The 27,098-nt window shown below is 42.2% G+C and overlaps 1 protein-coding gene across 1 annotated transcript in view; it reads left to right on the forward strand.

The window, feature by feature from the left end:
- SUGCT (succinyl-CoA:glutarate-CoA transferase) overlaps positions 1-27,098 on the forward strand; it is a 585,759-nt gene that overhangs the window by 91,290 nt on the left and 467,371 nt on the right. Inside the window, exon 9 of the mRNA XM_074199070.1 lies at positions 4,537-4,632. Coding sequence (XP_074055171.1) covers positions 4,537-4,632 — 96 coding nt within the window. The remainder of the gene's footprint in view (positions 1-4,536; positions 4,633-27,098) is intronic.

The raw sequence follows: 27,098 nt of genomic DNA on the forward strand, positions 1-27,098 counted from the left end.
GCCATTCTCCATCTGATGATCCCTGGGAAACCTGTTTGGTTTTCTGGTGGTCCTTTGGGGGTGTGCAGTGGGGTGGGCTGTTCACACCTTCCTCGTGGCCTGACTCTGGCCCTTTTTCTGCCTGTTTATTTCATGGTTCATTGAGAAGAGCAAAAGGAAGTAGAAGTGGGTCCGTGACAAGGCTGAAGGCCTGGTCCCCAAAGGGCCTGTGCATTCTCTCTGCTTTGGGGGAGCCTAGGCTGCCTGGGCTTCTTCCAGCCTGTGCCCTTTGAGATACACTTTGGCCAGCCCAGTGATTCTCTCTCCAAGCCCAAGGCAGGCTGGGGCCCACTCTGTTGTCTAAAACAATGGTTTCACTGTCACAACAATTACCCCGAAACCAAAGCTGGCTTTTACAAAGAAATAATACCTTGTAAAAAAGCAGCATTCTAAGAAAATTACATAGCGCCCACTTGATGGAATAATGAGCCCAGGCTTGGGGGACGGCAGTCATGACCTAATGCAATATTTAGAAGGAATATGCTGTATGTAGTTATTAATGTAAAAAGTCACATCCTGCATTCTTCTAATTTGTGGAAAATCTGTCATGAATTGCCAAGGAACCTCTGATTTTTGTACATAACCACATCAGAGATGGGGACTTTCTCTCCCCCCCCACCCTCCCTTTGCCTTAAAATACATTCTTGTAAATGCTAAATTACTTTCAGACGTGTGATGCCCCTTTAAAAGGTTGGGTTGCTAAGTTTAGCAGTGATGCCTTTTCGAGAATTAACTTTTTTCCCCCAACTTTGCCTCTGAGGAGGAATTGATAAATCGCTCTTTGTCTTGGGGGGAGTGGCTGGTTTGGGGAGGATTAGCGCTTGGGGAACATTGGGGCCCACAAAGGAAGGAGCGAGTGAGTGAGGCAGGCTCCCCACCTCCTCCCCCAGCTCGTGGGGCTCCAAGAGGATGAGTTTGTCATCCCAGACAGAGGCTATCCTGAGGGAGGGGGCCTTTTGTTCAGTCTCAGTTTGGCTATGGAGAATGGCTGCTACCCCTCTAGTAGGGCTCCATTAGGACATGGCGAAAGGGAATAAGTTTCTATTGCATGTCAAGTCCCATATTGGGACTATTACACATATTATCTCAGTTATTCACGAGCCCCATGGGGAAAGGCACTGAGACAGTATGTATAATGGAAGGAGCATTACACCTGAAATCCCTGGGTTCAAATTCATCTCTCAGAATCATAGAACTTTAGAGTTGGACAATACCACTGAGGTCAACTATTTTATCAGTGTCTGAATGAGAAAACCTACTTCTTCTGTACACCCAAGAAGGGGCCATGTAGCCTTTGAAGATCTCCAGTAAGGGGGAACTCCCACCTCTGACTTCTGAGAGGGTTATTCATATGGGGTCTAGAAGAAGGAGATCAGTGGGAACAACTTGAAGCCTACAATGAACATTCCCTAGGCACAACTTGAATCCATTTCTTTAGATGTGAACTTAGAGAGCCTTGAGTTGGTGACAATTGGGAGAATTTCTCTTGAGATACTGAAACTCAAAGGGACTTCTGACAATATGTTCAAGATCAGTAGTATGGAAATAAGTCTTCACTTATCAAGAGTAATGAGTTAAAAGAGGGAGTTACAAGATGGTCCCTTTTCCCTCTTGCCGATGGTCATGTCCCAATGGAACATCTTCTTGGCTATGTTGTTCTACTCCCTTATCCTCCAGCCCTGAGTTAGTATGTTCTGTCTTCTCAGGTCTTCTCCCTTCCCCCTTCCCTCCTACATATACCTCAACTATTCAACTGAATTGAAGGCATGTTTCATTATTTTGTTAGTTTTCCTAACATCTAGGTTAGAACTCATCCAGGTTCATCTCAAAAGACAGCATCCCTGCTAGATGAGTCTGGATCTCAGTCACCACTGGCCTGGGTCCAGAAGGTTACTCAACGACCTTTGTGATACTGCTCTGATTGCAACACTTGGCTTGGAACCCAGCCTCAGGAATAAAAGTGGAGCTCCCTCCTGTTGACCTTTCAAGCTCCCAGATTGTGAGACTCCAACAACTAAACAGGTCAAGGGGTGATACACATATCTCTGAGGAGGAAAAGGTCATTGGGTTTTCACCCTTTGCAGATTTGCACACATCAGGTCTCTGAGCCAAGAAATTCCAGAATGAAGTGAAGAAAAATAAAGAAAATCTTTGGAGAGCACACCATTTCCTTCACCTCTGGTTGGATTCCTAGCCTGCTTCCAGCCTAGGTGGTTCCTCTCTGCTTCTGGTTCTTTACCAGATATTCCTCCCTCACCAAGTGTAATATTGTGGGAAATAGCTTATTCATTTTTTAAATGAGGTGACATTTAGATCTGTTTGTAGCTTAGTGGGACACATGGAGGAAATTTTTGGTATTTGTCTTTTTTATTTTTAACCAAATGACTATCCAGTTTTCCCACAAGTTACACAGTAACTTCTGACCTTATAGTACCTTAAAGATAATAATAATAATAACACTAATAATAATTACACATTTGCAAAGCAATTTTTTCGAACACCCCCATGAACCTGGGAAGGCGAGTTGTTAATTTACTTTATGGATGAGGGTGAGGAGAGGAAAAATATTTATTAAGTGCCTTCTATGTGTTAGGCACTCTGCTAAGCAATTTATAAATTTTCTTTTGTTTGTTCCACACAACCACCCTGGGAGATATCCCCATTTTACAGTTGAGGAAACTGAGACAAATAGGTTAAGTGACTTGTTTAGAGTCACACAACTAGTAAATGACCTGGTCTATTCTTTCATAAGACAGCTAGGTGGAACACATAGAGACTGAAGTCAAGAATTATCTTCCTGAGTTCAAATCCTACCTCAGACATTCATTAGCTGGGTGACTTTGGACAGGTCATTCAAACCTGTTTGCCTCGGTTTCCTCATTTATAAAATGAGTTTGAGAAATAAATGACAAACCATCTTTGCCACGAAAACCCCAGATAGGGTGACAAAGAGTTGGATATGACTGAAACAATTCAAAAACAACAAATGTTCTTTCATATGATTTTCATTAGCTTGCATTTTTTGGAGATATCTTTATTCATGTCCTTTGACCCTTATATTGGGATGTGATTTTATATTACTTAATTATCATGTAAATTGTTTCCCAAGCTCCATTTACATCACTTGAGATAAGTTCATAAATTCTTCCTATGTTTCCCTCAATTTTTTGTTTTCGTCATTTCTCATAGCATAGTGATATTCCATTACAACTCCTTTATTACAAACTGTGAAGACATGCCTCAGTTGCTGGGTATGCACTTTATTTCCAGGTTTTTGCCATTTCAAAAACTCCTGCTCTGAATATTTTGATTTCTCTAGGATCTTTCTATCCATGACTTTTCTGAGACTTCTCTGAGATCCTACATGTCTAGATGAGAGCATTCACTCAAATAGTTTGAACATTTTATCCACTTTTCTACATTTATTTTCAGAATGTTTGGACCATTTCACATATATTGGTCATGTAAAGGCTTTTCATTTTAATATAATTGATGTTGTTTCAGTTATCTTTTGTGATTTCCTTATTTATTTCATTTTTTAGAAACAATGTGATCTTGGTTCTATATCTCTTTGGAGCATATTGTGGCATGTGGCATAAGTTTCAGTTTTAAAGGTTTTTTTTTTTTTTTTAATTTGGCCAAATGACTTTCCAACTTTCCCAGAGGTTCCTGTTAAACTGAGTTCTTGCAAATATCTCATCCTTGGTTCTCTTCATCTCTTGAGTGTTGTCTTATTAAACTTTGACTTATCTTGGATATCAACTTCCTCTTTGGCTCTTCTCTTGGGACCCTGGGGGACACAGCTAGGAGCTAGTGTAGGAGTTATAGGGAGTATAGATTTCCACTTGACATACAAACATCTTCATGATTTGAGCTAATCACTGGCAGGGGAATGCATTACTCGAGGTGATGGGTTCCTCTTCCCTGGAGATTTTCAAATGAAGAGTGAATGACCACTTTAGCATGGATCAGATTAGAAGGTCTTAGAAGTCTCAACTCTCAAGTTCTGGGATTCTGCTGGGATTTTAACAGGTACAAAAGGGAAACAAAGGCAATCCAAAGACAGTAATTAACTTGAGGAAAGCACAAAATGGAATATGGTGAATGGTCCATTTTGGTGGAAGCATGGAACATACAATGGAGACTAAATCAGACTAAGTGGACTGGTTCTAGGCTTGGGCGGCCCTTGAATGCTAACTTAAGAAGATTGACCTTTATTTGGTATGCAAGAGCTTTGAGTAGGATTGACATGACCAGTCTCTCTCTCTCTCTCTCTCTCTCTCTCTCTCTCTCTCTCTCTCACACACACACACACACACACACACAATCTCAATTTTTGTGTATTTGCATTTTTGGTTGGGCAGTTTTTTCTTTTGTATATTTTTATCTTCATTGTGAACTTAAGAGAAACCAAATGAGAATATTCAGATTATAAAACACTGTCTATGAAGTCAGATAAATTGACAGAAGAGAATGATCCTGTCTTCCTCCCTTCAGGTGGCGTGTCTAACCCAAGTGGCAGCAAATTACCTCATTAGTGGAAAGGAAGCCAAACGTTGGGGTACAGCTCATGGAAGTATTGTCCCATACCAGGTACGTCCCAAAAGATGCTCCTTTGGGTTCTGTTAATGTGGTCTGGCATTGTCTAAGATAGGCATTCTTGACCTTTATAGTATTTTGTAACATGGCCTTCTTCCGTAGATAACTAGATTCCCTGCCCAGACCAAGTTTCTCATGTTTCTTCAGGAGCAGATTAGTAAGCGGACCTGTAGCGGATCAAGGGCTCATGCTGAAACTGAGACATTTTGGCGTTGGGCGTTTTTACCCAAGAGAAGAGCAACCTGAATAGATTCAAGAAAGCATGATTTCTTTCCTAAAAATATTTTGTGGAAGTTTTTTTATTTTTATTTTTAGTATTTAGTATCAGTTCTAGGGTCAAATCTGATAGAACTGTCCCATGAAACAAAAGCCCCTCGGCAAAACAAGCCAGAATGCCACCCGTATTCGGCAGTCTCTGTAGCCCGGGGTCCTTGAGTCCATTGTTTTTCTTTTAAGGGAGAGAGATCTCTTTCCTCTTCATCTTTCTGGAGTCCAGACCAGCTGCTTAATGACTCTGAATAGGTCTCAGGGTCGTTTGCTTTATGTTATTGGGATGAAGGTAGTGATGTTCTTCCATTCATATGTGGTGATGGTGGCTTCTCTGAACTCCTCTTATTTGCCATTTCTTTTTAGCACAGCAATATTTCCAATGACTTAGTAGTTTGTTCAGCCATTTCCCAGCCAATGGACACCCACTTTGTTCCCTATTTAACTGCTCTACTGGGGAAGTCAATGCTTTGTTTGTTTAATGCATTAGTGATGGATTGCATGATATTCAGCCAAGGTGACTATATGTGTGGGGTATACTTTTATTTTGGAGAGTTTCCTAGCTACTATGACTTATTCAGTTCCTTCTACTATGCTTAGAAGAATAATTACTGTTACCTGTGACTTGGAGTCAGGAAGAGCTGAGTTCAAATTCTGCCTCAGACACTTAGTGACTCTGGGCAAGTCATTTAACTTCTTTTTGCCTCTATTTTATCTGAAAAAATGGGGATAATAATAGCCAGGTTGTTAAAAGGATCAAATAAGCTGGGCTCACAGTAGGCACTATATAAATGCTTATTCCCTCCCCTGGGGTCTGTGTTACCTTTGCTGATCTAAACTGACATGGCAGGTGGCCCAACCTACCAGAATATTTAGAGTGTCCATGTTGCTGCTTGTGGCCCCTCTCTCCAAAATTATTTGTGCTGAATAGTGAAGATCATTTCTTTAATTTTTATGGATTGGGGCTTCTAGGTGACACAGTGGATAGGGCACAGACCCAGGAGATATGAGGACTTGAGTTCAAATCTGACCTCAGACACTTGATATTTACTAACTGTGTGACCTTGGGCAGGTCACTTAACCCCATTGCCTCACAAAAACAAACAAAATAGATGTTTCTGAATACTATGTCTTTGACTTTAGGCAAGCCATGTCTTATCTCCAGGCCTCGGTTTCCTCCTTTGTAAAAGGGAGATGGAGACAGTAAGCTCTTAGCCAAACTTTGTCTGTAGCTGGTCTCTGATGCTAGACTCTGGAATCTGCCCCTCCCAGGATAGCTCCCTAAGCCGAGAGACTGCCCCCTCCCCCCAGGCACCCCGAACACTCCCCATCTTCCCTGGGTACAAAATAGCAAAGTGTGGAATTCTACAAGTAGGCATTCATGAAGTAAAGGAAACTTCTGTACCAAAATGCCCTGCATCTTCCCCACAGACACCAGAACCCACACAGTTAGGCTTCTCTGGTGGCAAGAGCCACACTGGCTATTTCTGTTGTGCGCTATGGGTGGGGAGCCTCTCCTTTTTCTATGGGAAGAAAATATTCCATTCATTCTCTTAAGAAACATTTATCAATTCTTTACTATAGGGGTAATACGACCTAATTCAGAGAGTACTGGACAGGGAATCAGAAGGTCTGGGTTCAAATCCTGCCCCTAACACTTGTAAGCTGTGTGATCCTGGGCCAGTCATCTCTGAGTCTCATCAACTAAATCTTAGATGAGCTGCAATCTCTACTAGAGAAGGGTCTTTCCATCCTAAGCAAAACACAGATTTTTTTTAAAAGTATTTTTTACAAAGCAGTGGGGTTAAGTGGCTTGCCCAAGGCCACACAGCTAGGTAATTATCAAGTATCTGAGGTTGGATTTGAACTCAGGTCCTCCTGACTCCAGGGTCATTGCTCTATCCATTGTGTCACCTAGCTGCCCCCAAAAACACAGATTTCTGATATCATCATTAACTTTAGACTCGCTGACCTAATATGCAGCATGCATCCTTGGCCAGAAGGTTGATTGAAAGATAGGGAAGACATGGTCTCTGCCCTCAAGGAATTGGCTTCAAATCCCTTTTCTGGTTCTGGTCATTTAATGCCCAAATGACTGGTGAACAGTAAAAAGTTCAAGCGATCAATTGGTGGTTTCCTGGGGAGCCAGAATTTTGCTTCACCCTGCTGCCAATACTACTCCCCCTATCCCATCCCCCCATGCCCCTACCCCTACCCCCATCCCCAGTGGCAATACTCCTCTTCACTTCCCTTTGGCCATCTCTTGATGACTTTGAGGCTTCCCAAGGTTTCTGAAGATGTGCCTCTCTCTGCTTTCACCAGCCCCTTATCTCTATTCCCCTTCTCCTCCCAAAACCTGCTCTTATCCAATTAGAAAGGACCTAACCCATCAGGTTGGAAGAATTTGAGATTTCATCAGCTTGGAAAACTCTCAGGGTGGACCTAGTCTCTAGTCCATGAACAAAGAAGGCAGGGGCTCTAGGCTTTAGCAGATGCATCCTAGAGGATGGCCAGAAACATCCAAAAATCATGTGACTTGCCTAGAGTCATATGGATATTATCAGAGATAATCCTTTCTGACTCTAAGCCCCATTTTTCTGTTCAGGATATATTACTGCAGTGAACCAGTTCATACTAAAGTATACGTGACTAATAAGGACTTCTCTCATTACTTCTTCCCAGGATATTCATACTTTGGTGCCCTAATTCAAAGTAATGAATTTCTAATGATAGTATATCGTAGTTCAAAACTAGGTGGCTGGAAATATTTTTGGGTAAGAGTAGCTTGCAGTGGCCCTCAAATCATGGTACATAGCCGTTGACTTACTCTACCTACTCTGTTAGTTTTACTTATATCGTACCAATGAGTTTATTAGTTGTCATTCCATTTGCTTGTCTGTCTCCTCATCTTCCACTTTCCCTTTCCTCCAAATAATGACCAGACACTTTAACCTTTTCTTGGTGCTTCTCATGCTTCTCATGTTTCTCACACTTCCTTCACTGGCACGGTAAAATGATTTCTTGTCATATCATGATTCCCAGCGTAGTGTGGGGATTGTCTGTTGGCCAGCCATCATCCTTGTTTAGTGAGGAGTCTTATTTCTGCGCCTCCGTGTTTCTGAACACATCCTTCATGCAATTCCTTCTCATTTATAATCTGTGGCCTGCAGCCCACCATGCCATTGTGGGTCTCCCCTCTGCCTTTTGGGTCATATTCTGCTTTCATTTTTGAGATGTTGGTATTGTCAGGAGAGTAATGATCCTCGAAAGTAGAGTTTTGCTTCTGGGAGAACCTTTGGGTCAGTGAGAGCAGCTCTATCCCCTCTCCTTTGACCTCCATTCCTTCTGGCTAAGCTCTCCATCCACTTGCAGCGTTTATCCCTGTTCTGTGTCCTGATGCACAAGATCCATTGTCTTTGGACATCCTTTCATTAACTTTGGATGTTCATAACTACTGAGGACCTTTCATAGGTGACTACCTCTTGAACCCTTTTATAGGAAGGTCACCAGACTAGCCATTGTTGGGTCTATGGAGCCCCTGACCTCTATGGAGTTGACCAAGTCAGGGAAGAAATTCAGTCACTGGAGTCCTGGCAGAGGAAAGTCCTATTCACCTATTCACCTATTCACAGAAACCTATTCTTCATGGTTGAACTGCCTCCGTCTCCTGTCCTCCTGGGTTCGGGGCTGGTTTCTTTGTAGCTTTATTATCCACGAGAAACAAGAGAAGGTTTATGAGGGTCGTTACTGTATGAGCCCCAAATCATCTTGTTTCCTCTCAGAGGAGACCTGGTTAGGGCGCTGTGATTAAGGGATAAATGCAGATTTGGGCCGACTCTAACTTACATACTGAGATGGTTCAAGATATGTTTATAAACTCTGGTCTGTTTCCAATTTCTAAAATAGATTTGGAGACTATTTTTATGGGTGAATGCCAGGATAATTATCGTTCCAATTTTAATAATAGAAACAGTTTAGTGCCTAATCTGGCTTGTCTGTATTTTGTGCTGGAAGCCCATAGTGGATGACTCTTGGGGTCTCAGAAAATTAGGGCAAAAGAGAGTTCTCTGTTCATCTCCTTAGGCCCTTGTTAAACCCACTCTGAAATTGTATCCTTATTTGTCCTATTCCTGTTAAAAATCTGCAATGATACACTGATTGCAGGGTATTAATGGACTGAATGTAAATTCCTGAAAGGTAGGGAAGTTTGCTTTTCCAAAAATAGCCAACTCCTTATTATTCAGGAACATTATCTAATTTAACTCTGCTTCTTTCTTTTCTTCTCTTTAGCCACCCAAATTTTGAATACTTTGCACCTCATTTATCATTTCCCTCAGGGATATAAAAACAGATGAAAATCCAAAGCAGGCAATTTTTCTACTTGTTAGCTACCTTGTCTTGAGTTTTCCCTGAGACAGACTGAAATCAAAGATTATAAGATTGTTTCAGAGACTCTTTTTGGCTTTGGATTATCTATGCGACCTTGATTCCTCATTGCCATGAAAAGGCCAGTTTTTACCTACTATCTTACCATATTCCTCTTCTACTCAACAAACCCAGTGTATTCTATTACCTCCTTTGTTTAGCTTTTAAAGCCCAATACAACCTGGCTCCCATCTATCATTCTAATCTCATTGGATGTTACTCCTCTTAGGAATGTTTGTGTATGTCTGTGTGATGTATCTGCCTCTCTATCCATTCATTTATTTATTAATTAATCTATTTGCTGGCTTGTAAGTTTATTAATTCATTTATATATTGCTTATGCATTTAATTAATTTAAATGTTTAGTTATGTATTTATATATTTTTATTTACTTGTGGTCTCTCCCCCATTAGAATGTAAACTTTCTGGGTGTAGGGGATTGTTTCAGTCTTTGTATTTGTATCCCCAGCCATTAGTATGATGCTCGATACAGTAGGTTCTTAATGAACATTTGTTGGGTATTCATCAAACACCCACCCATGTGCTGAGTATAGACATAAAGGAAACAATTCCCATTTTTAAGGAGCTTGAACCCTGTGTGGGGAAAACCCTACACAGGTGTATTCAAGAGAAATGCAAGTGGACTTTTGAGGGCAGTCACCAGCCTAGCTGATGAGGGATGGGAAGAAAGAGCTCTCATAGACAGTAGCCCACCACCTGGAGAATGCTGTATTTTTTTTTCCACCTCTTACTTTTCTTTATTTGCCTCTAATAGAGATTTGCAAAGGAAAGAAAGTAGACTTGTGGTTTTCATTATTGATTGAGGGAGCTCCTTTAGCTATCCAGGTTGACATTTTCTCAGAGGTCTCTCTGAGAGAGATATCTGGCATCCTGTGAGGTGAAAGGGTCTGGTTGTGCCAGAGATACCTGGAAGCTGGGTTGGGAGCCAGGGATTCTTGGTTCTAAGACCAATCCTATTTCTCTTTTCTTGTGCTCCCTTCCAGAGGATTGAATAATCAATAATGGTGATAATGACCTAGCTGGGTGACCCTGGGCAAGTCACTTAAGTTCTGACTGCTTCAGATGTTTATATTAGTAGTGTCTACTTCCCAAGGTTGTTGAGAATATCCAATGAGATTTTAGCATAATGTTTAGCATAGTGTCTGTCCTTAGTAAGTTCTTAGTAAAAGCTTATTTCCTTCCTACTTGCCTTCTTTTGACTCAGTTTCCTTATCTGTAAAATGAGAGTTGACTCAATGAACTCTTCGTTCCCTTCCAGTTCTAAACTTAGGTACCCAAGACCAACCCAGCAAAGGCAGATGACACTCCACCCCTTCCCGTTCAAGTGGACTGTCTCAATGAAACATCGTGTCAGTCCCTATGGTAGGCATGAGGAGCCCACTCCTTTATTACAGATGGGGAGCCTGATGACTGGAGAGGGTTCAGTAACCCCAGAGTTAGGTCCCTGAAGGTCTGAGGCAGTCTTTCCCTAGTTCCAGGTTCACTCCTCTTTCCATGATTCCAAGTGGAGCCTGAGTGAGTGAGGTGATGATGCCCTATTGCCTCTTGTCAGTGGGGGCTCCACCCCTGCTGGCGCCATTGTTCTGTGTCTGTAGCTGGACCCAAGGGGCTTCAGCTGAGTAAGAAAATCTAAGTTTGGATGAGAGCAGAGACTTTCTGTGGTTGCTCTCCAGAAAATCCCCAGGTGTTGATTAGGGGACTTAAACAAAGACAACAACAACATCCAGATGGTGAAGCTATTTTTCTCAACACCAGAATGTAAACGGCGTGTAACATGTGTGTCTCTTTGTAGGCTGGACCTTTTGCAGTCATCACGCTAGGCCAGGGACCAAATCTTGAAAGCATTTCAAGACATATGTGACCCTCAGTTGTGTTTGGGTTAGCAGGCGCCTCTGCCTTGCTCTTGAATTTGGACCCACGAGACACCAGCTCAAAGGATTGGGGAAGCACGCCTGCGGCTTTTTCTTCCTGTCTAATTTTTTTTTTTTATTTTCAAAAACAAAACAAAACATCTTTATCGAGATCTTCTGTTCTTACATCAGCAAGTCCAGTGGATTCTTATCTATTTAGTGTTGCTTTGACACTCACTATTCCAAATCTTGAAGATACTAATGCAGGAATGGTCTATTTGGGTCTTTAGGCTTGAAGCTCAGGCTTTCAAAGAGCAGAAGAGATACAGTAGCTTAACCTTCCTCCTCCAGATGTTGACTGTCCCTGCTAGTTGTGCCAGACTTTCCTAGAGCCTTCCTCATGCTTTCATTTGTCTCCCTTTGGAATAGGGGATGGAGGCAGCTCTTGTTGGCTTCTATCAGGTTCACTCTTGAGTGAACCCAGATCACTCCCCTGGGAAGGCAGGATGCTCATGGGGTTGTTCAAGAACTACTCCTTGACTTTAGAGGTCATCTAGACCAGCCTCCTTATTTTTGGAGAAGGGAAACTGCAGCCTACAGAGGTCATTCAATTTGTCCAAGGTCCCCTGGGGCTTGGGAAGGAGAGGAAGGATTTGAATCCAGGCTCTCTTATCTGCAAACCAGTGCTTCCCCCACTAAACATATCTCTTCTGATAGACAGTATTAACCCTAAGACAATAGTATCCTGGAGGCTGTAATTATAATATGAAAATGCTAGTAGAGGGGTGGCTAGGTGGTACAGTGGATAGAGCACCAGCCCTGGAGTCAGGAGTACCTGAGTTCAAATCTTGCCTCAGACACTTAATAATTACCTAGCTGTGTGGCAAGCCACTTAACCTCGTTGCCTTGCAAAAAAGAAAACCTAAAAAAATGCTAGTAGAAAGAATCCATAGTAGAATTACTGCCTCCAAAGACAGGATGGCAGGGATACCACTGAAGAAACAATTGGAATGGAAAAACATGTGGAGATGATGCCAATGGTGGAGGATGTATCCTGTTGTTTGGTGAATTCAGCCTTTTGTTCAGCAAGCATTTATGGAGTACCTCCACTGTGCCAACCATGATGCCAGGCTGTGAGAACTCAAAGACAAAAATTTATGCTCCCCGCTGCAGGAAGCAACATATATACATATAAATAAATTCAAAATAAAGAACAGTGACTATGGGATCAGATTGCTTGGGAAAATCACTCAACTGGGTGAGGTTCAACCTTGAGGCTTAATGGGGGGGGGTTGGAATCAATGATTTCTGGGCCTTTTTACTCTAAATTGATGATTCAATGATCTCATGAGTCAGTGAAAGTGATGGATTTGGAGTTCAAGTCAAAGATAATAAGTGTCAGGACTTGGGGGTACCCAGAAGATTTTGAAGAAGGAAACAATGTGGAAATCATCCAACTCAACCCCTTACTTTTTTATAGATTAGTACACTGAGGCCCAATGAGGTTAAGTGATTAGGAAGTAAATATTGGAGGGAGAATTTGAACCCAAAGCCTCTGACTCCAGAGTCATTGTTCTTTCTGCAGATTCACACAAGTTATGCAATAGAGCTTCCCAGCATTTTTTTTTTTTTTTAGTTTTTGCAAGGCAAATGGCATTAAGTGCCTTGCTCAAGGCCACACAGCTAGGTAATTATTAAGTGTCTGAGGCAGGATTTGAACTCAGGTACTCCTGACTCCAGGGCTGGTGCTCTATCCACTGCACCACCTAGCTGCCCCCCCAGCAATATTTTTTTTTAACAAGGTGACATTTTAGAAACAGAGAACCACAACAAGGAAAAACTAAAAATCGAACTTATTCCAAGGACATTTTCAACATCCACCTGGGAAACCACAGCAAGGAAATCTTGTTGGCAATGAAGGTAGAGTGATGTTACCATTGAAAGAATATTTGGTTAGTTCTCCAAGACGTTATTTTAAAAAAAATTTTTGTGCATACCCTTTGATCCAGCAATACCACTACTGGGTCTGTACCCTGAAGAGATGACGAAAAAGAGTGAAAACATCACTTGTACAAAAATATTCATAGCAGCCCTGTTTGTGGTGGAAAAGAATTGGAAATTAAGTAAATGTCCTTCAGTTGAGGAATGGCTTAGCAAACTGTGGTCTATGTATGTCATGGAACACTATTGTTCTATTAGAAACCAGGATGGGGGCGGCTAGGGGGTGCAGTGGATAGAGCACCAGCCCTGGAGTCAGGAGTACCTGAGTTCAAATCCAGCCTCAGACACTTAATAATTACCTAGCTGTGTGGCCTTGGGCAAGCCACTTAACCCCATTTGCCTTGCAAAAATCCTAAAAAAAAAAAAAAGAAACCAGGAGGGATGGGAATTCAGGGAAACCTGGAATGATTTGCATGAACTGATGCTGAGTGAGATGATGAGCAGAACCAGAAAAACACTGTACACCCTAACAGCAACATGGGGGCGCTCATTCCATCAGTGCAACAACCAGGGACAATTTGGGGCTGTCTGCAATGGAGAATACCATGTGTATCTAGAGAAAGAATTGTGGAATTTGAACAAAGACCAAGGACTATTACCTTTAATTTAGGGGGAAAAAACTGATATCTTATTGTCTGATCTTGTTATCTTAGACTTTTTGTCTCTTCCTTAAGGATATGATTTCTCTTTCATCACATTCAATTTGGATCAGTGTATACCAAGGGAACAATGTAAAGACTGGCAAATTGCCTTCTGTGGGGGATGGGGGAGGGAAGTAAGATTGGGGGAAATTGTAAAACTCAAAATAAAGTCTTTATAATTCAAAAAATAATTTATTTTTTCCAGTTTCATGTAAAGGCTATTTTTAACATTCATATAAAAAAATTGAGTTCCAATTTTTTTCCCTCCCTTTCTTCTCTTCTCCTCCTTCTTCCCTGTGGTAAGCAACATGATATAGCTTATTTCTGTACAATCCTGTAAAACATATTTCTATACTAGTCAAGTGATGAAAAAAAATAACAGACCAAAGGGAAAAGAAAAACATGAGAAAAATAAAGTGAGAATAGTATACTTCACTTTGTTCACAGTCTGTCGGTTCTTTCTCTGGATGTGGATAGTTTTTTCCATCATCAATCCTTTGGAATTGCCTTGGTTCATTGTTTTGCTGAGAAGAGTTAAGTGTTTCATATTTGATCTGCACACAATGTTGCTATTACTGTGTACAATACTCTCTTGGTTCTGCTGACTTCACTCAACATCAGTTTATATAAGTTTTTCTAGGTTTTTCTAAAATTCATCTGCTCATTGTTTCTTCTAGCACAGTGGTATTCTGTTACATTCATTTACCACAACTGTTGTTCAGCCATTCCCCAAATGATGGACATTCCCTCAATTCCCAATTCTTTTTCTCTTTGGGATACAGACCTAGTAGTGGTATTGCGGGATCTAAATGTATGTACAGTTTGATTGCCCTTTGGGCATTGTTCCAAATTGCTCCCCAGAGCAGTTGGATCAATACATCAATCCATCACCAGTGCATTAGTTTCTCAGTTTTTCCACATCCTCTCCAACATTTATCATTTTCCTTTGCCGTCATATCAGCCAATCTGTTAGATGTGAGCTGGTACCTCAGAGTTGTTTAATTGACGTTTCTGTAATCAAGAGTGATTTGGAGCATTTTTGTCATATGACTATAGACAGCTTTGAATTCCTCATCTGAAAACTGCCTGTTCGTATCCTTTGACTATCAGTTAAGGAATAACTCGTATTCTTATAAATTTGTCTCAATTCTTTATATATTTGAGATCCTTGCTGTAAAAGTTATTTCCCAGCCTTCTGCTTTTCTTCTAATCTTGTTTGCATTGGTTTTGTTTGAGCAAAATCTTTTAAATGTAATACAATCAAAATCTAATCAAATCTAATAAAATCAAAAATAAAATCCATTTTATATTTTGAAATGCCTTCTCTTATTTGGTCAAAAATTCTTCCCTTCTCCATAGGAAGGATTTTTTAAAATAGCCTAGATCTAGCTGAAAAAGCTGGAAATATGACATACACACACACACCCATTTATGTATATTTGTATGGAAATTTATAAAAGTTAAAGAGAAAATCAGTTTAGAGCTTTTTTTGTAGGGAAACTTTTCATTTTGAATGAAAACTGAAGATGATTTCAGAATCAAGGGGGTTTTTGAAAGCTATGCTGGGATCCCTCCTCTTACCCCTACCCCTACCCCTGGGGGATTAACTTGGTCACTATTAATCCACAGTAGTTCTAGGACATGATTTACAATTTCTAAAACATTTCTAAATGTAGAGATCACTGTGCTTCTCAAGTTTTACTAAGAGACAACTATGTTCTTGATTTCCCAACCTGGTAAAGTTGAAGTTCAAAAAAAAGGATTTCAGATATTGTTTACTAGTTTTTTGTTTTTGCCAAGCCTTGTTCAGGATCTGGCTCCTAGCACAGAACCCCCCCCCCCCCCCAGCTTATGCAGGTGGGTGCCTCTTCTGCCGCTGAGAGTCCTATTGAGTCATTGGGCTTTGAGATGGTCTCCCAGTGGCAAAGCCTTGGGAGAAGGACTTGAACCCAGTCCTCCTAACTGGGCATTGTACAATGCCTTTTTTTTTTTAAGTTTTGTTTTTTTTTGCAAGGCAAATGGGGTTAAGTGGCTTGCCTAAGGCCACACAGCTAGGTAATTATTAACTGTCTGAGCCTGGATTTGAACCCAGGCACTTCTGACTCCAGGGCTGGTGCTTTATCCACTGCGCCACCTAGCGGCCCCCCACTGCACCAACTAGCCGCCCCATGCAATGCCTTTTTGATGAATTTTATAACACATTGGCCAATAGAATACAGAAATAATACAACCTCAGCAACTTTCCATCATAAACAGGCATGATTTAAATGATTCAATATTAGAAATACAATTAATATTGAGGCATGATTAAGTTTTAAAAATTATGTGATATATATATACATATATATATATATATATATATATATATATATATATATATATATGTCAAGGCCCAATATTCAGAGTAGTCCTAACCTTTCTAAAATGCAGTTATGTAGAACCAATAACAGTACACAGTCCTGCCTGTATTCACACTGCTGTATTTCTCATTGAAAACCCCATGTGCCCACCTGGAACCTGAGCCTCCCCAGCCCTTTGCTGCTGACTGCCCCGCTTCACGCCTGCCCATCCTCTTCAGGACTCATGGTCTTTATCCTATCTCAATACTCCTAGATATATATGATGCATAGTCTGTTCTAACAATTTATATAATCATGTTAACACAATCATTTAATTTTTCGATTTCCCTATTTGATATGAGCTTGAGAAAATAATCAAGGAAATAAACACTGACAGCAAAGACATGGGAATATATATTTGTAGATGACAAATACTGGAAAAAAAGGAAAGGAATTAGGTTTGCTCTCGTCCTGGGCTAGATTTCCTTGAAGTATTGGAGCCTAGAGGAATCTTTGTATGTTTTGAAATTTGTCCTCCTCAAATTCAAGGGGCTTGTCAGACAATTTGCTACTTTCTTCTCCTACTCTTTTTCAAGTTCCAAAGCATAAGATTACTTCCGCCAAAAGATCCCATATTTTCATCTTGATCCTCTGGTTGATCTTAATTGGTGAGAACCAGTTCCAAGTTGTCCATTCAAGTCCTGGTTTCCTCTCCCTTTTGAATTCGGTTATTCTTCTGGGTCATTGTTCTTTTGGCCAGTTCTTCTTGACACCAACTCAACTCCATTTTTTTTCAATTTTGGCCTGGCTGCCCTCACAGGAAAGAGCAGTGGGTTCAAATCTCACGTACAACTCTGTGTTGCCTTGGGCAAATCACTTCTAGTTTTTTTTTTTTTTTTTTGTTTTGTTTTGTTTTGCCAAGGCAATGGGGTTAAGTGGCTTGCCCAAGGCCACACAGCTAGGTAAGCATTAAGTGTCTAAGCCCAGATTTGAACTCAGGTACTCCTGACTCCAGGGCTGGTGCTCTATGGCAAGTCACTTCTGATCTCCATTTCCTTCTCTGAAAAGTGAGAGAGGTAGATGAGGTGACCTCTGAGGTTCTTTTGGCTTTTGGTCTGGGATATAGATAGATACCCTCTAATTCTGCCTTTTTCCTAAGTCTGACTTCCTTCCTCCTTTTCCTCCTCCTCCTGCATCTCTTCTTGCTATCTTCCATACCACATCTTCCTCCTCTTCCTCACTCTTCTCCACCTTCCACTTTCTTTTCTCCTCTTTTTTCTTCATCTTCCTTCTCATCTTCCATGTACTCCTTCTTTCTCCCCCCTCCTCCATTTCCACCTTTCCCTCCTTATCTTCTTCCACCATCTTCTTTCTTTGCCACCTTATCCCTCCTTTTCTTTCTCTTCCTTGTTCTCCACTGTGGCCTCCTTGTCTTCCTCTACCATATCCACTTCTTTCTCCTCATTCTCCAATTTCGCCTCCTTGTCTTCTTCCACCTTCTCTCTCTTCCATACATGAATTTTCTAATTTCTCTGTCTTGAAATAATGATGGGGGGGGGGGAAGACAGGCACCCTCACTTCCTTTCACATGAACTCTTTTTTAAATAAGGTGCTTTTTTGGAGGGAGTGCCTGGGGTTCCAGTCTTTTGATTTCTTCACTTTGGGTAATGCCTTTTGCTGAAGCAGCAAGGTGCCATCTGTGCAACTTTGGGCCTGGCCAGGGTCACCTAGGCAGAACTGAACCCAGGCCCTCCTGCCTACAATGCCAGCTCCTTGTGGTGAAGTGCTTGGCACCTAGGGCTGAGAAGTAATGCTTGTGCTCTTCTCCCCTCCCACATCTACTCTCTTCTGCAAAACCAGAGATGATTTTTTAAAAAATATTAGATTCTGGCTCATTTAAGAGATGTCTGTCATTTATACACAGAAAGGTTTCTTTTTTAATTCAGCTTTTAAAAATCTTTAATTCTCAATCAAACTAAAGATTACAAGGCCGAAATTGTATTCTCTTTTCTATGAATCACTAATTGGTAAAATGGGGGGGAAATGAGTTATGGCACATGCTGTGAGACTTGGCTTCCCTTACAGGAACAGAGTCCATTTATGGTGCAGTTGGTTTTCCTGTCGCTATCGCTTAGCTGTTTGCCCTCCTGTCACCTGGTGATGGAGAGGAAAGTCTGTCCTCTTTCTCTGTTTGGGTCCCTGGTGAATCACAGATCATCTCTCCTGGAAAGGCAATCCAGGGAAAAGAGGATTCGGGAATCTTGGAACTGAGCAATTTGGTGTTGGGACTGTTTAGACCAACAGTTCTTACTAAACTTCCTACTTAACTCAGGAAATCCGATTACTAAGGTAGGGATGAAGGAAGCAGATGCATTCTCCTTAAAACTGCTCAAACTCACAAAATATCATGTTGCAATCTGGTCAGCCCAACTTATTGAATTTGCACAGAGGGAAACTGAGGCCTCAGATAGAGACTTGTCCACGGTCATAGAAGAAAACTCATTGATGGCTTATTAAGATTGAAACTGAGACTGAACTGAGTTAAATGGAGTCCACAGATTGTTCAGCATGGAAAGGACCTTAGAGCTGACCTCCATGGAGTTCCAAGCAGGGGATAAACCTCTCTCCTTCACCTGTAGTTTGACCTCCCTCCCTTGGGCATCTCCCCCAACTATCAAAGGGACTTTCCTAGAGTATATATCTGACCAGGTCATTCCTCTACTCAAGACCCAGTGACTCCCTATTTCCTTCCAGAGCAATGTTAGGCATTTAAAGTCCTTTATAACATGGTACCTTCCTACTTCCCCATCTTTTCATATTTTGCTTTCTATAGCACATGCTGCAGCCCATGGGCACTGGCCTTCTTAGCTTATCTCCTGACTCTGCCATCCCTCATCCCTCACTCCTGGAAGGCGCTCTCTCCTCTACCTTCCTCTCACCTTGAGTGTACTGATCCCACCAAATTTCACTCCAAGTTGCCTTCTATAGGAAGCTTTTCCCAGTCCCTCAGGTGCTATTGCCTTCTTTCAGAGATGACTTCCCACTTATCCTGCTGATGCCTTGTCTGTGCTTCCCCTATTAAACCAGGCATCAGGTTCAGCCTGCCATTCACTGTCCTATCTCAACAACCTCTAGGAAAATAGTCAGGTCCAGATAGCAATTCACATCAACATTATCTTTAATGTTGACTCATATACTAGCTGTGTGACCCTGGACAAGTCACTGAACCTCTTCCTGCCTCAGTTTCTCAAGTGTAACATGAGATGGTTGGACTTGACCTCCAAGATTCCTTCCCCTCCTAACTCTATGGTACCTCTGCCGGGCATGCTGCCAACCACACAGGAGAGGCAAAACTCTGTTGACTTCTTTGCTTGGCTGGTCCTCGTTAACCAAAGAAAGGCAAAGACATTCCCTGCCCTTGATGAACATATCTTTGATGAGGGAGACAATGTCAAAATGCCTAGGTCCTGTGCAAATGGAAGGCACCTCCCAGGGCAGGCTCTATGGAAGACCTCTTGTCGAAATGGGGTTTGAGTTGGGTCTTGAAGGAAGCCATGAGGCATAGTGGCAAGGAGGGGGCTGTGAGAGGGTCATTGTAGCTGGATGCCAGGAGGTGTGGAGGCAAGCATATGAGCAAGATGGGACAGGCCAGTTTCACGATAAAGCTAGAGATGAATTATAAGGGTGCCCTTGTTTCTGGATTTTGAATGAAACTTGCATCATCTTTGGAACTCAGAACCTCTTTGTTGGGGGGATCTTAAGGAATAAACCCTTAGAAACCCAGGTATGGAAACTATTCTGAAGACACTGCAGTATTTGTTCTGATTGGAATTTAGTCTGAAAATTAACTTCAGGTACCTTCTTTTCTCTTAGGGGAAAAAAAAAACCAGGTCATTGCTATTCCAGGATGTGGCCACTGGATGTCACTATTGTAATCCTATAATGGGACCATGTTTCTCAGTGGGTCTGTGGTCTGATCAAGGCAAATTGTCAAATCATTAGGCGGTATTTAATTAAAATTAAACAAAAAAACAAGCCCAGAGACCTAAGATATGGCTCTGGAAGGGGCCACCTACAAGTAGCGAAGAGTGAACTTTCTGGCCAAGCAAGTTAGTCCATAATGTAAGATCCTTTGGTGTCTCCATGGTTAATGAGAGAGCGTTCCTGAAGGAGAGGTGTGTTGTGTCCAATCAGCTCTTCTGATTAATTTATCTACCTATTCACCCTCAAATGGCTTTGAATCAAAGCACCACCTTGTAGCATATCTTTATGTATAAATCATATATATCATGCATTTTATTTATATGTGTGTGTGTGTGTGTGGAGAAAGAGAGAGAGAGAGAGAGAGAGAGAGAGAGAGAGAGAGAGAGAGAGAGAGAGAGAGAGAGAGAATACATTCCCTACATATCTCTATTTTTTTTTCTCCTATGGTGGATGGATTTTCTTTTGGATTTAGGAGGCATTGTAAGGGATGTTTTAGGTAGCGATTCCAAAAAACAATCTGGCCACACTCTTCCAGGAAGTCCCAGCCACTGAGAGGTAGAGGAGGTCTGGCAGGTGTGGCCACAATGCCCTAGGAAGATGGACCCTACTGGCCCTGGAGCCCCTTCCCCCCCAAAGTCTTATTCACCCTAATCTGATGTTCACTTTGGAAAGACTTGAGACTGAGCTGAGGCAAATCCATCGTCCTGATGGTGCCCAGAAGTCAGAGCAGCTTGAGAAAACTGTGGCATTCTGGACCTAAATAGTTCAGTTCTTTTTGGATTTTTTTTCTTCAGAAAAAAAAATCGATGTCATTTTTTCCCCCCTCTTTCATTTCATCTCATTAACAAGGAGAGTTCCAGGAAGAAAGGAGAGAGGGGGCAGGGCAGGGAAAAGGAAGGAAGGAAAAGAGGAGAGGACAGAAACATGTAATCTAATTTGCTGTCCAGAAGAGAATGTTAATCTGTTTGAATTAGCTGAAGACATTTTTTCTGCTCTTGGTGGAAACAGCCTAGTTCTTGCTTAAGTCCTATGTCTTTAGTGTAAAGTATAGAAGGTAACCTGGCTTGGCAGAAGCCCTTTGCTTTGGAGTCATTGGCCTCAAGCTCAAGAACATTTGCATTTCAAGTAATTGCTAGGCCAGGCCATTGGGAGGTGGAGAGCATCCCGAGGATGCTATCTGCAAGGGCAAAGGGCCTTCAGTTCTTATCATGAGGGGACGTTTAGACTGGGGAAGAGGAAATGTGGTTGTGCAGATTGGTTGGTGGGCAGACACAGGTCAAGTAAAGAACCTTCAGCACCCATCCCCCACTCCCCCCCTTCCTTTTTCCTTTTACTTAATTGGGGTGTTCTCATAGGTGTGCACATTGTCATCCTCTGGAGAAGGTAAGCTTCCTGAGGTCAGGGGCTTTTCTTTCTTTTTTGTCTTTGTATCCCCAGAATCTAGTTAGGCAACAACTATTTATTAAGCACCAGCTGTGTGCAATTGTGGGGTACAAAGGTGGGTGTAAGTTGGCTCCTTCCCTCAAGGAGGAGAGACCATGTCCAGACAGTGAAACACATCCAGGCTACAGGTGGGCTGACTGAGACAGAGATGGCTAGGCAGGCCTGGGACCCCTCCTCAGAGCCCCTCCTCCAGTCACTGATCAGGGGACCCCAACTCTTTTCTCCACACCCCCAGCCTCCTATGAGAGTGGGGAGTGTCCACTGATCTTCCCTAGTAATGAAAACTCCCCCCAGAATCTCTGGGATCCTTCTGAGGGGGCACACTTCCTATCCCGTTATGGGGGCACAGGTCCTGGAGGTGGAGGCAAGGGCTCTGGATGCCAAGCCACTTTGTTCTTAAACAAATTCCCTTTCTCTGGGTTGGAAGGGCATGTCTGACCTCACTGAGTCCACCCCCCCCCCCAATAGGTGAGCCAGGGTCAGAGTTAGCACATGGCAGGGCCAAGGTGGAGAGGACTGGGTAATGTAGTGCTCAGCAAATCTGGCCTCAGTCACCTCCTAGCTGTGGGACCCTGGGCCTCAGTTTCTCTCACTCTCCTCATCTGTTTAACATGGGTAATTAATATACACAGTTGTGGTGAGGGTCAAATGAGATCATACTTGTAAAGTATTTGGCACACTTTGCTGTCTGTCTTCATCCTCCTCCTCCTCAGTATTATTATTATAATTAATATTTAGTATCATTGCCCTTTCATTCAAATCCATTTCACTTGCTTGGCATGGCATCTCATGGTCTTCTTCAAGAACAAAGGACAACTCTCATCATCATTGAAGTCTCTCATTTTATAGATGACAGTAGCTGTGGAAAGATTGCAGTGTTTGAGGTCACAAGGTTCAAATGGCCTTATTTCCCTCATTTGTTGCACGAGACGTTTGAGCTCCATGACCTCTGCAAGTCCCTTCAGATGCTTTATTTGTGAACACTGCCCCTCCTCCCAGTTTGACCTCCTTGGTCAAATGACTGTCCAAGGTCATGGGAACCTGAAAGGCAGAGTTAAGATGAGAACCTAGGTCTCCAGGCTCCAGGGTCATGATGCTACACACTCCTGCTCTTATGGACATAGGCTCTTCTTCCCTTTGTTTGCTTTTGAATTCTCAATTAAGTTGAGTGGATTTCTGCAGATGTGCAGATTTCTCTGTACTAATCATAGTTAGAATATTCATAATTTTTGGTTCATTTAAATTAAATAATTGCTTTTTGGTTCTCTAAAAAGGCCAGTTCTGGAGTGATACCTCCCAGTTCTTTGCCATGGAGCCAGGGCCTTGGGTTATCCTGGAGTCCAGGGGACCTGGGGGCAGGAAATGGGAATCCCCATAATGTCAGGGTATGGATCCTCATGTTCAAACTATTAGGGGTCAGACAGGCTCCTCTCCCAGCAAGGCCCTTCAGGGTTAGAGATCAGATTGGAGGCAGGGGCAGTCCTCCTGAGAGTATCAACTGAGTCTTCAGAGGGGAATGGGGGTGCATTTGAGGAAAATAGGGAACCCCCTAATGAGATCACTGATAGATGTGGGAGAAAAGAAGGGTCCCAATGAGTTCAGGTTTGTTTAGTCTGAGAATATGAGGAGCCTGGATAAGAGTGAGTTCATGGACCTAATCCTTGGTGGCAGGTGAGAGAGGATGAGTTTCCATCCCAATTTTATCTCATGGACTTTGGGTATCTGGCCTACAAAGCTGATGGTGAAGCAAGGGATTGAAAGGTGGGGAGCTAGGGGAGATAGCCTGGGATGCCAGGGAGAAGATAGGCTTGTTGCCAGAAGTCTTGGGTTTGCATCCCACATTCAAGTGCTCTCTGTGGGGCAGGAATGCTTATGTCATCCTAATCATGCTAACTATCTTTTTTTCTGCTCCTGAGACCTGGAGGCTTTTCCCCTGGAAAATAGGATAAGGGTGAGTTGCCTGGCAGAGATTCCTCTTTGACCCTAGAGGCCCCAAGGCCCTGGATCTATAGAAGGGATCCCTGGACTGATAGATAGGAAGACCTGAGCTTGTATATTGCCACAGACCCTTAATAGCTGTATGATCCTGTGTAAGTCATTGCTTCTCCATCTATAAATCGGGAATAATGACACTTGCCTCATAGGATCATAAGAGGATCAAATGCGATAACATGACAAACATTTTGTTCAGCTTATCACTATTGTTCATCACCATCATCATTATCCTTTTATAGAGGGATGTGTTGAGGGAGGAGGATCCAGGACTTACAGATGACTGGAGTCTTGTAAGCAGCCTCTGGAGGAGAGGACACAAGAGGGTGCTGCCTGGGGGTGGGCCAGCAGCCTAGGGCATCCCTTTGGCAAGAGCCTTCTCTTACAGGACTAGCCATCGGCTGCTATCATCAGAGTTCAGAATCTCCTTTACAAGCAGTCAGACATCTCCAGGAGCTTCCATCTAGAATCCTCAGGTGGGCAGTCATGGGGCCTGGCAGCCTGGCTTCAAGGCTATCTCCTTTTCCAGTCTTAGCTCCAATCTCTCCATTTCTTCCATCTCTGTCCATTCTAGTAAAACCCTCCCTTCCAGGATTGTTGTGTAGAGCAAATACTATTGGCCTGTTGTGGCAGGCTAGTAGATGACTAAAATGGGACACCATGGGCACTCTTCTAAGTTAATAATCATATAATAGCAAGCATTTGGAGGTTATTGGGTGGCAGTGGTTAGAACATCAAATATGAAGTTAGCTGTGTCACCTTGGGCAAGTCCTTAACTCTGTTTGACTCAGTTTCCTCAACTGTAAAATGAGCTAGAGAAGAAAACAGCAACCCACTCTAGTATCTTATACCAAGGAAACCCTAAATGGGGTTACAAAGAGTTGGGATACAATTGAAATGATAGAACCACCACAGCAGGGATTTCTATAGCTCTTTAAGGTTTTCAGAGTTCTTTACCTATGCTCTTTTTGAACCTAATTATTTTACAGATGAGGAAACTGAGGCAAAGGAAGTTTTAATGACCTGACCAGGGTCACACAGCTAGGAAGTAAGTGTCAGAATCTGGATTTGAACCCAAGTCTCAAGCTCTATCCACAGTGCCACCTAGCCGCTGTTAAGGAACTTCCGTGTTAGGGAATGGATGGATTGCCCCCTGGATGGAAGAAGTCTCTCTGAGGAGAGAGATATCAGTTTTTCCATATCTTGCCTTTGCACAATTGGTTTCCCCAAGTTTAGAACGCATTCCCTTCTCACCTCTACTTCAAAATGCAGCTTCAAGTGCAGAATCAATTCCTGGGGTACCCCATTTGCTCCAGTTCTTAGCATAACCTTCCTCCCAACTTTACTAGGTTAAAGGGCAGGCATAGTTGAGTAACTTTTTGGGTGTAGTTTTAAATTCTTTCCAGAATAGCTGGGCCAGTTCACAGATCCACCATCGTTGCATCAATGTGCCTGTTTTCCCACATATTTGTCTAATTTTGTCAATTTGTCAATTTGTCCAATATTGCATTTTTTCCTCAAGTTTGCCAATGTGCTGGGGGTAAAATGGAATGTAAGAGTTGTTTTAATTTGCCTTCTCTAATTATTAGTGATTTGGAGCCTTTTTTTTAAACATATGGATATTGATAGTTTAGATTTCCTCATTGAAAAATTGACTTTTCATTAATTATCAATTAATCTCATAAATTTAAACTAGTTCCTTACATATTGCAGACAGAAAAAATTTGTGCAAGGATTCTCCCCCTTCCCCAGTTACCTATTTTCCTTCTAGTTTTAACTGCATTGGTTTTGTTGTCCAAAAACTTTTAAATTTTATATGATCAAAACATTCCAGTCTATCTTCTATGATCCTTTCTAGACCTTATTTGACCATGAACCCTTCAATCCATAGATCTGAAAGGTAATTTTTTCCTTGTTCCTCTAATCTGTTTATGATTTCATTCTTTTTGTCAAAATTATGCATCCATTTAGTGATTGGCTTGCTGTATATGGTGTGAGATATTAGTCTTTACCTAGTTTCTGCCAGGCTGCTATCAAGTTTTCTTAGTGGTTTTTTGTCAAATAGTGAGTTCTTACCCCAGTATCTGAGGTCTTTTGTATTTTAAAATACTTTGAATTTACTTGTGCACTTGTGAATTTACTTGTTATCTGCTGAGAGCTTGTAAACTTCTTGAGGGCAAGGGCTCTTTTTGATTTTGTCCTTTTAACCCTGCCCTATAACACTGATTGCATGCACTATACTTATTATAAGATCATTGATTTAATATTAATAATCACAACTAGCATTTTAATAGAACTTTAAAGTTTACAGAATAGTTCACATATGGTGTCTCCTTTGACCTTCAAAACTGTCCTTTAAGGTAGGTACTATTATGATCTCTACAGTTGAGGAAACTGAAGCTGAGAGGGGAAGGGCTCAGATGGCTACCAGTAAATGGCTGAGGTAGGATTTGAACCCAGGTCTTTCTGCCTCCAAGTCCAATGCCCTATCTGATAATGTTTGATGAGTTTCCTCCCATCCCACCCAATGAGAATGTAAGCTTCTTGAGGGAAGGGAATGTTTTCTTTTTCTTTTTGTATCCTAATCCATTGGCACAAAATAATAGTTGTTACTGAATTGAATTACATAGCTTACCACCTGACTGAGATCATAAGAAAAGTTAGAAAGATTGCATGGTGAGGAAGCTGGAAAGTTTGGCTGGCATTCTGAATGGACATTTTGCTTGTAGGCTGGCAAATATCTCATTGAGGTGAGATGGAGAGATCAGATCTTTGGCTATACCAAATGGTGGCCTCCTAGAAGAAGGAGTATTTGAACCAATAAGGAAAGTATGCTGGGCTTGGTCCTGAGCTGTGGGCAGGACTGGTGTGGCTGGGAGCTTCCATGAGTCACAGAAGAACAATCAGTGTAATTAAGCTCAAGATTCCTGTGGTGAGAAAAGGGGAAAAAAAAACCCCAAACCCGAAAAACCTACCCTGAAGTTACTCCATTTTAGGAAAGAGAAAATGAAGGTCCAAATTAGAAAAGAGTAGAAAGGAGGAGTGGGAAAAGCCACCAATATGTAGGAAACCTGGAGGTGACTCCAAGTTGGAAGGATGAGAGACTTAGGGGCCTCAACCCTCCCCAGGATCCTTGGCAAAGGGAGAGGTGGAAGGAAGTGGGGAGCTTGCCCAGTTGAGACCCTGAGGCCAGTGTCCTTTTACCCCAACTGGAGGATCAGTAGGACTGATGGCTTGATCAGTGCACTAGATGTGCTCTTGGATAGTAAACAGGAACAGCTAGGGAACCCCATGGATTGGTGCCAGGCAGGTTTGGGACTGGATGGAACCTCAGAGACAAAGTAACCCAATGCCCCCAGAGAAGTGACTTATCCAAGGTCATACAGGTTGTGAGATTAAAATCTAATGAAACAGGGTAGCTAGGTGGCGCAGTGGATAAAACACCGACCCTGGAGTCAGGAGTACCTGGATTCAAATCCGGTCTCAGATACTTCATA

Source organism: Macrotis lagotis, chromosome 8 (genome assembly GCF_037893015.1).
Source record: "Macrotis lagotis isolate mMagLag1 chromosome 8, bilby.v1.9.chrom.fasta, whole genome shotgun sequence".
NCBI classification, from domain to species: Eukaryota; Metazoa; Chordata; class Mammalia; order Peramelemorphia; family Peramelidae; genus Macrotis; species Macrotis lagotis.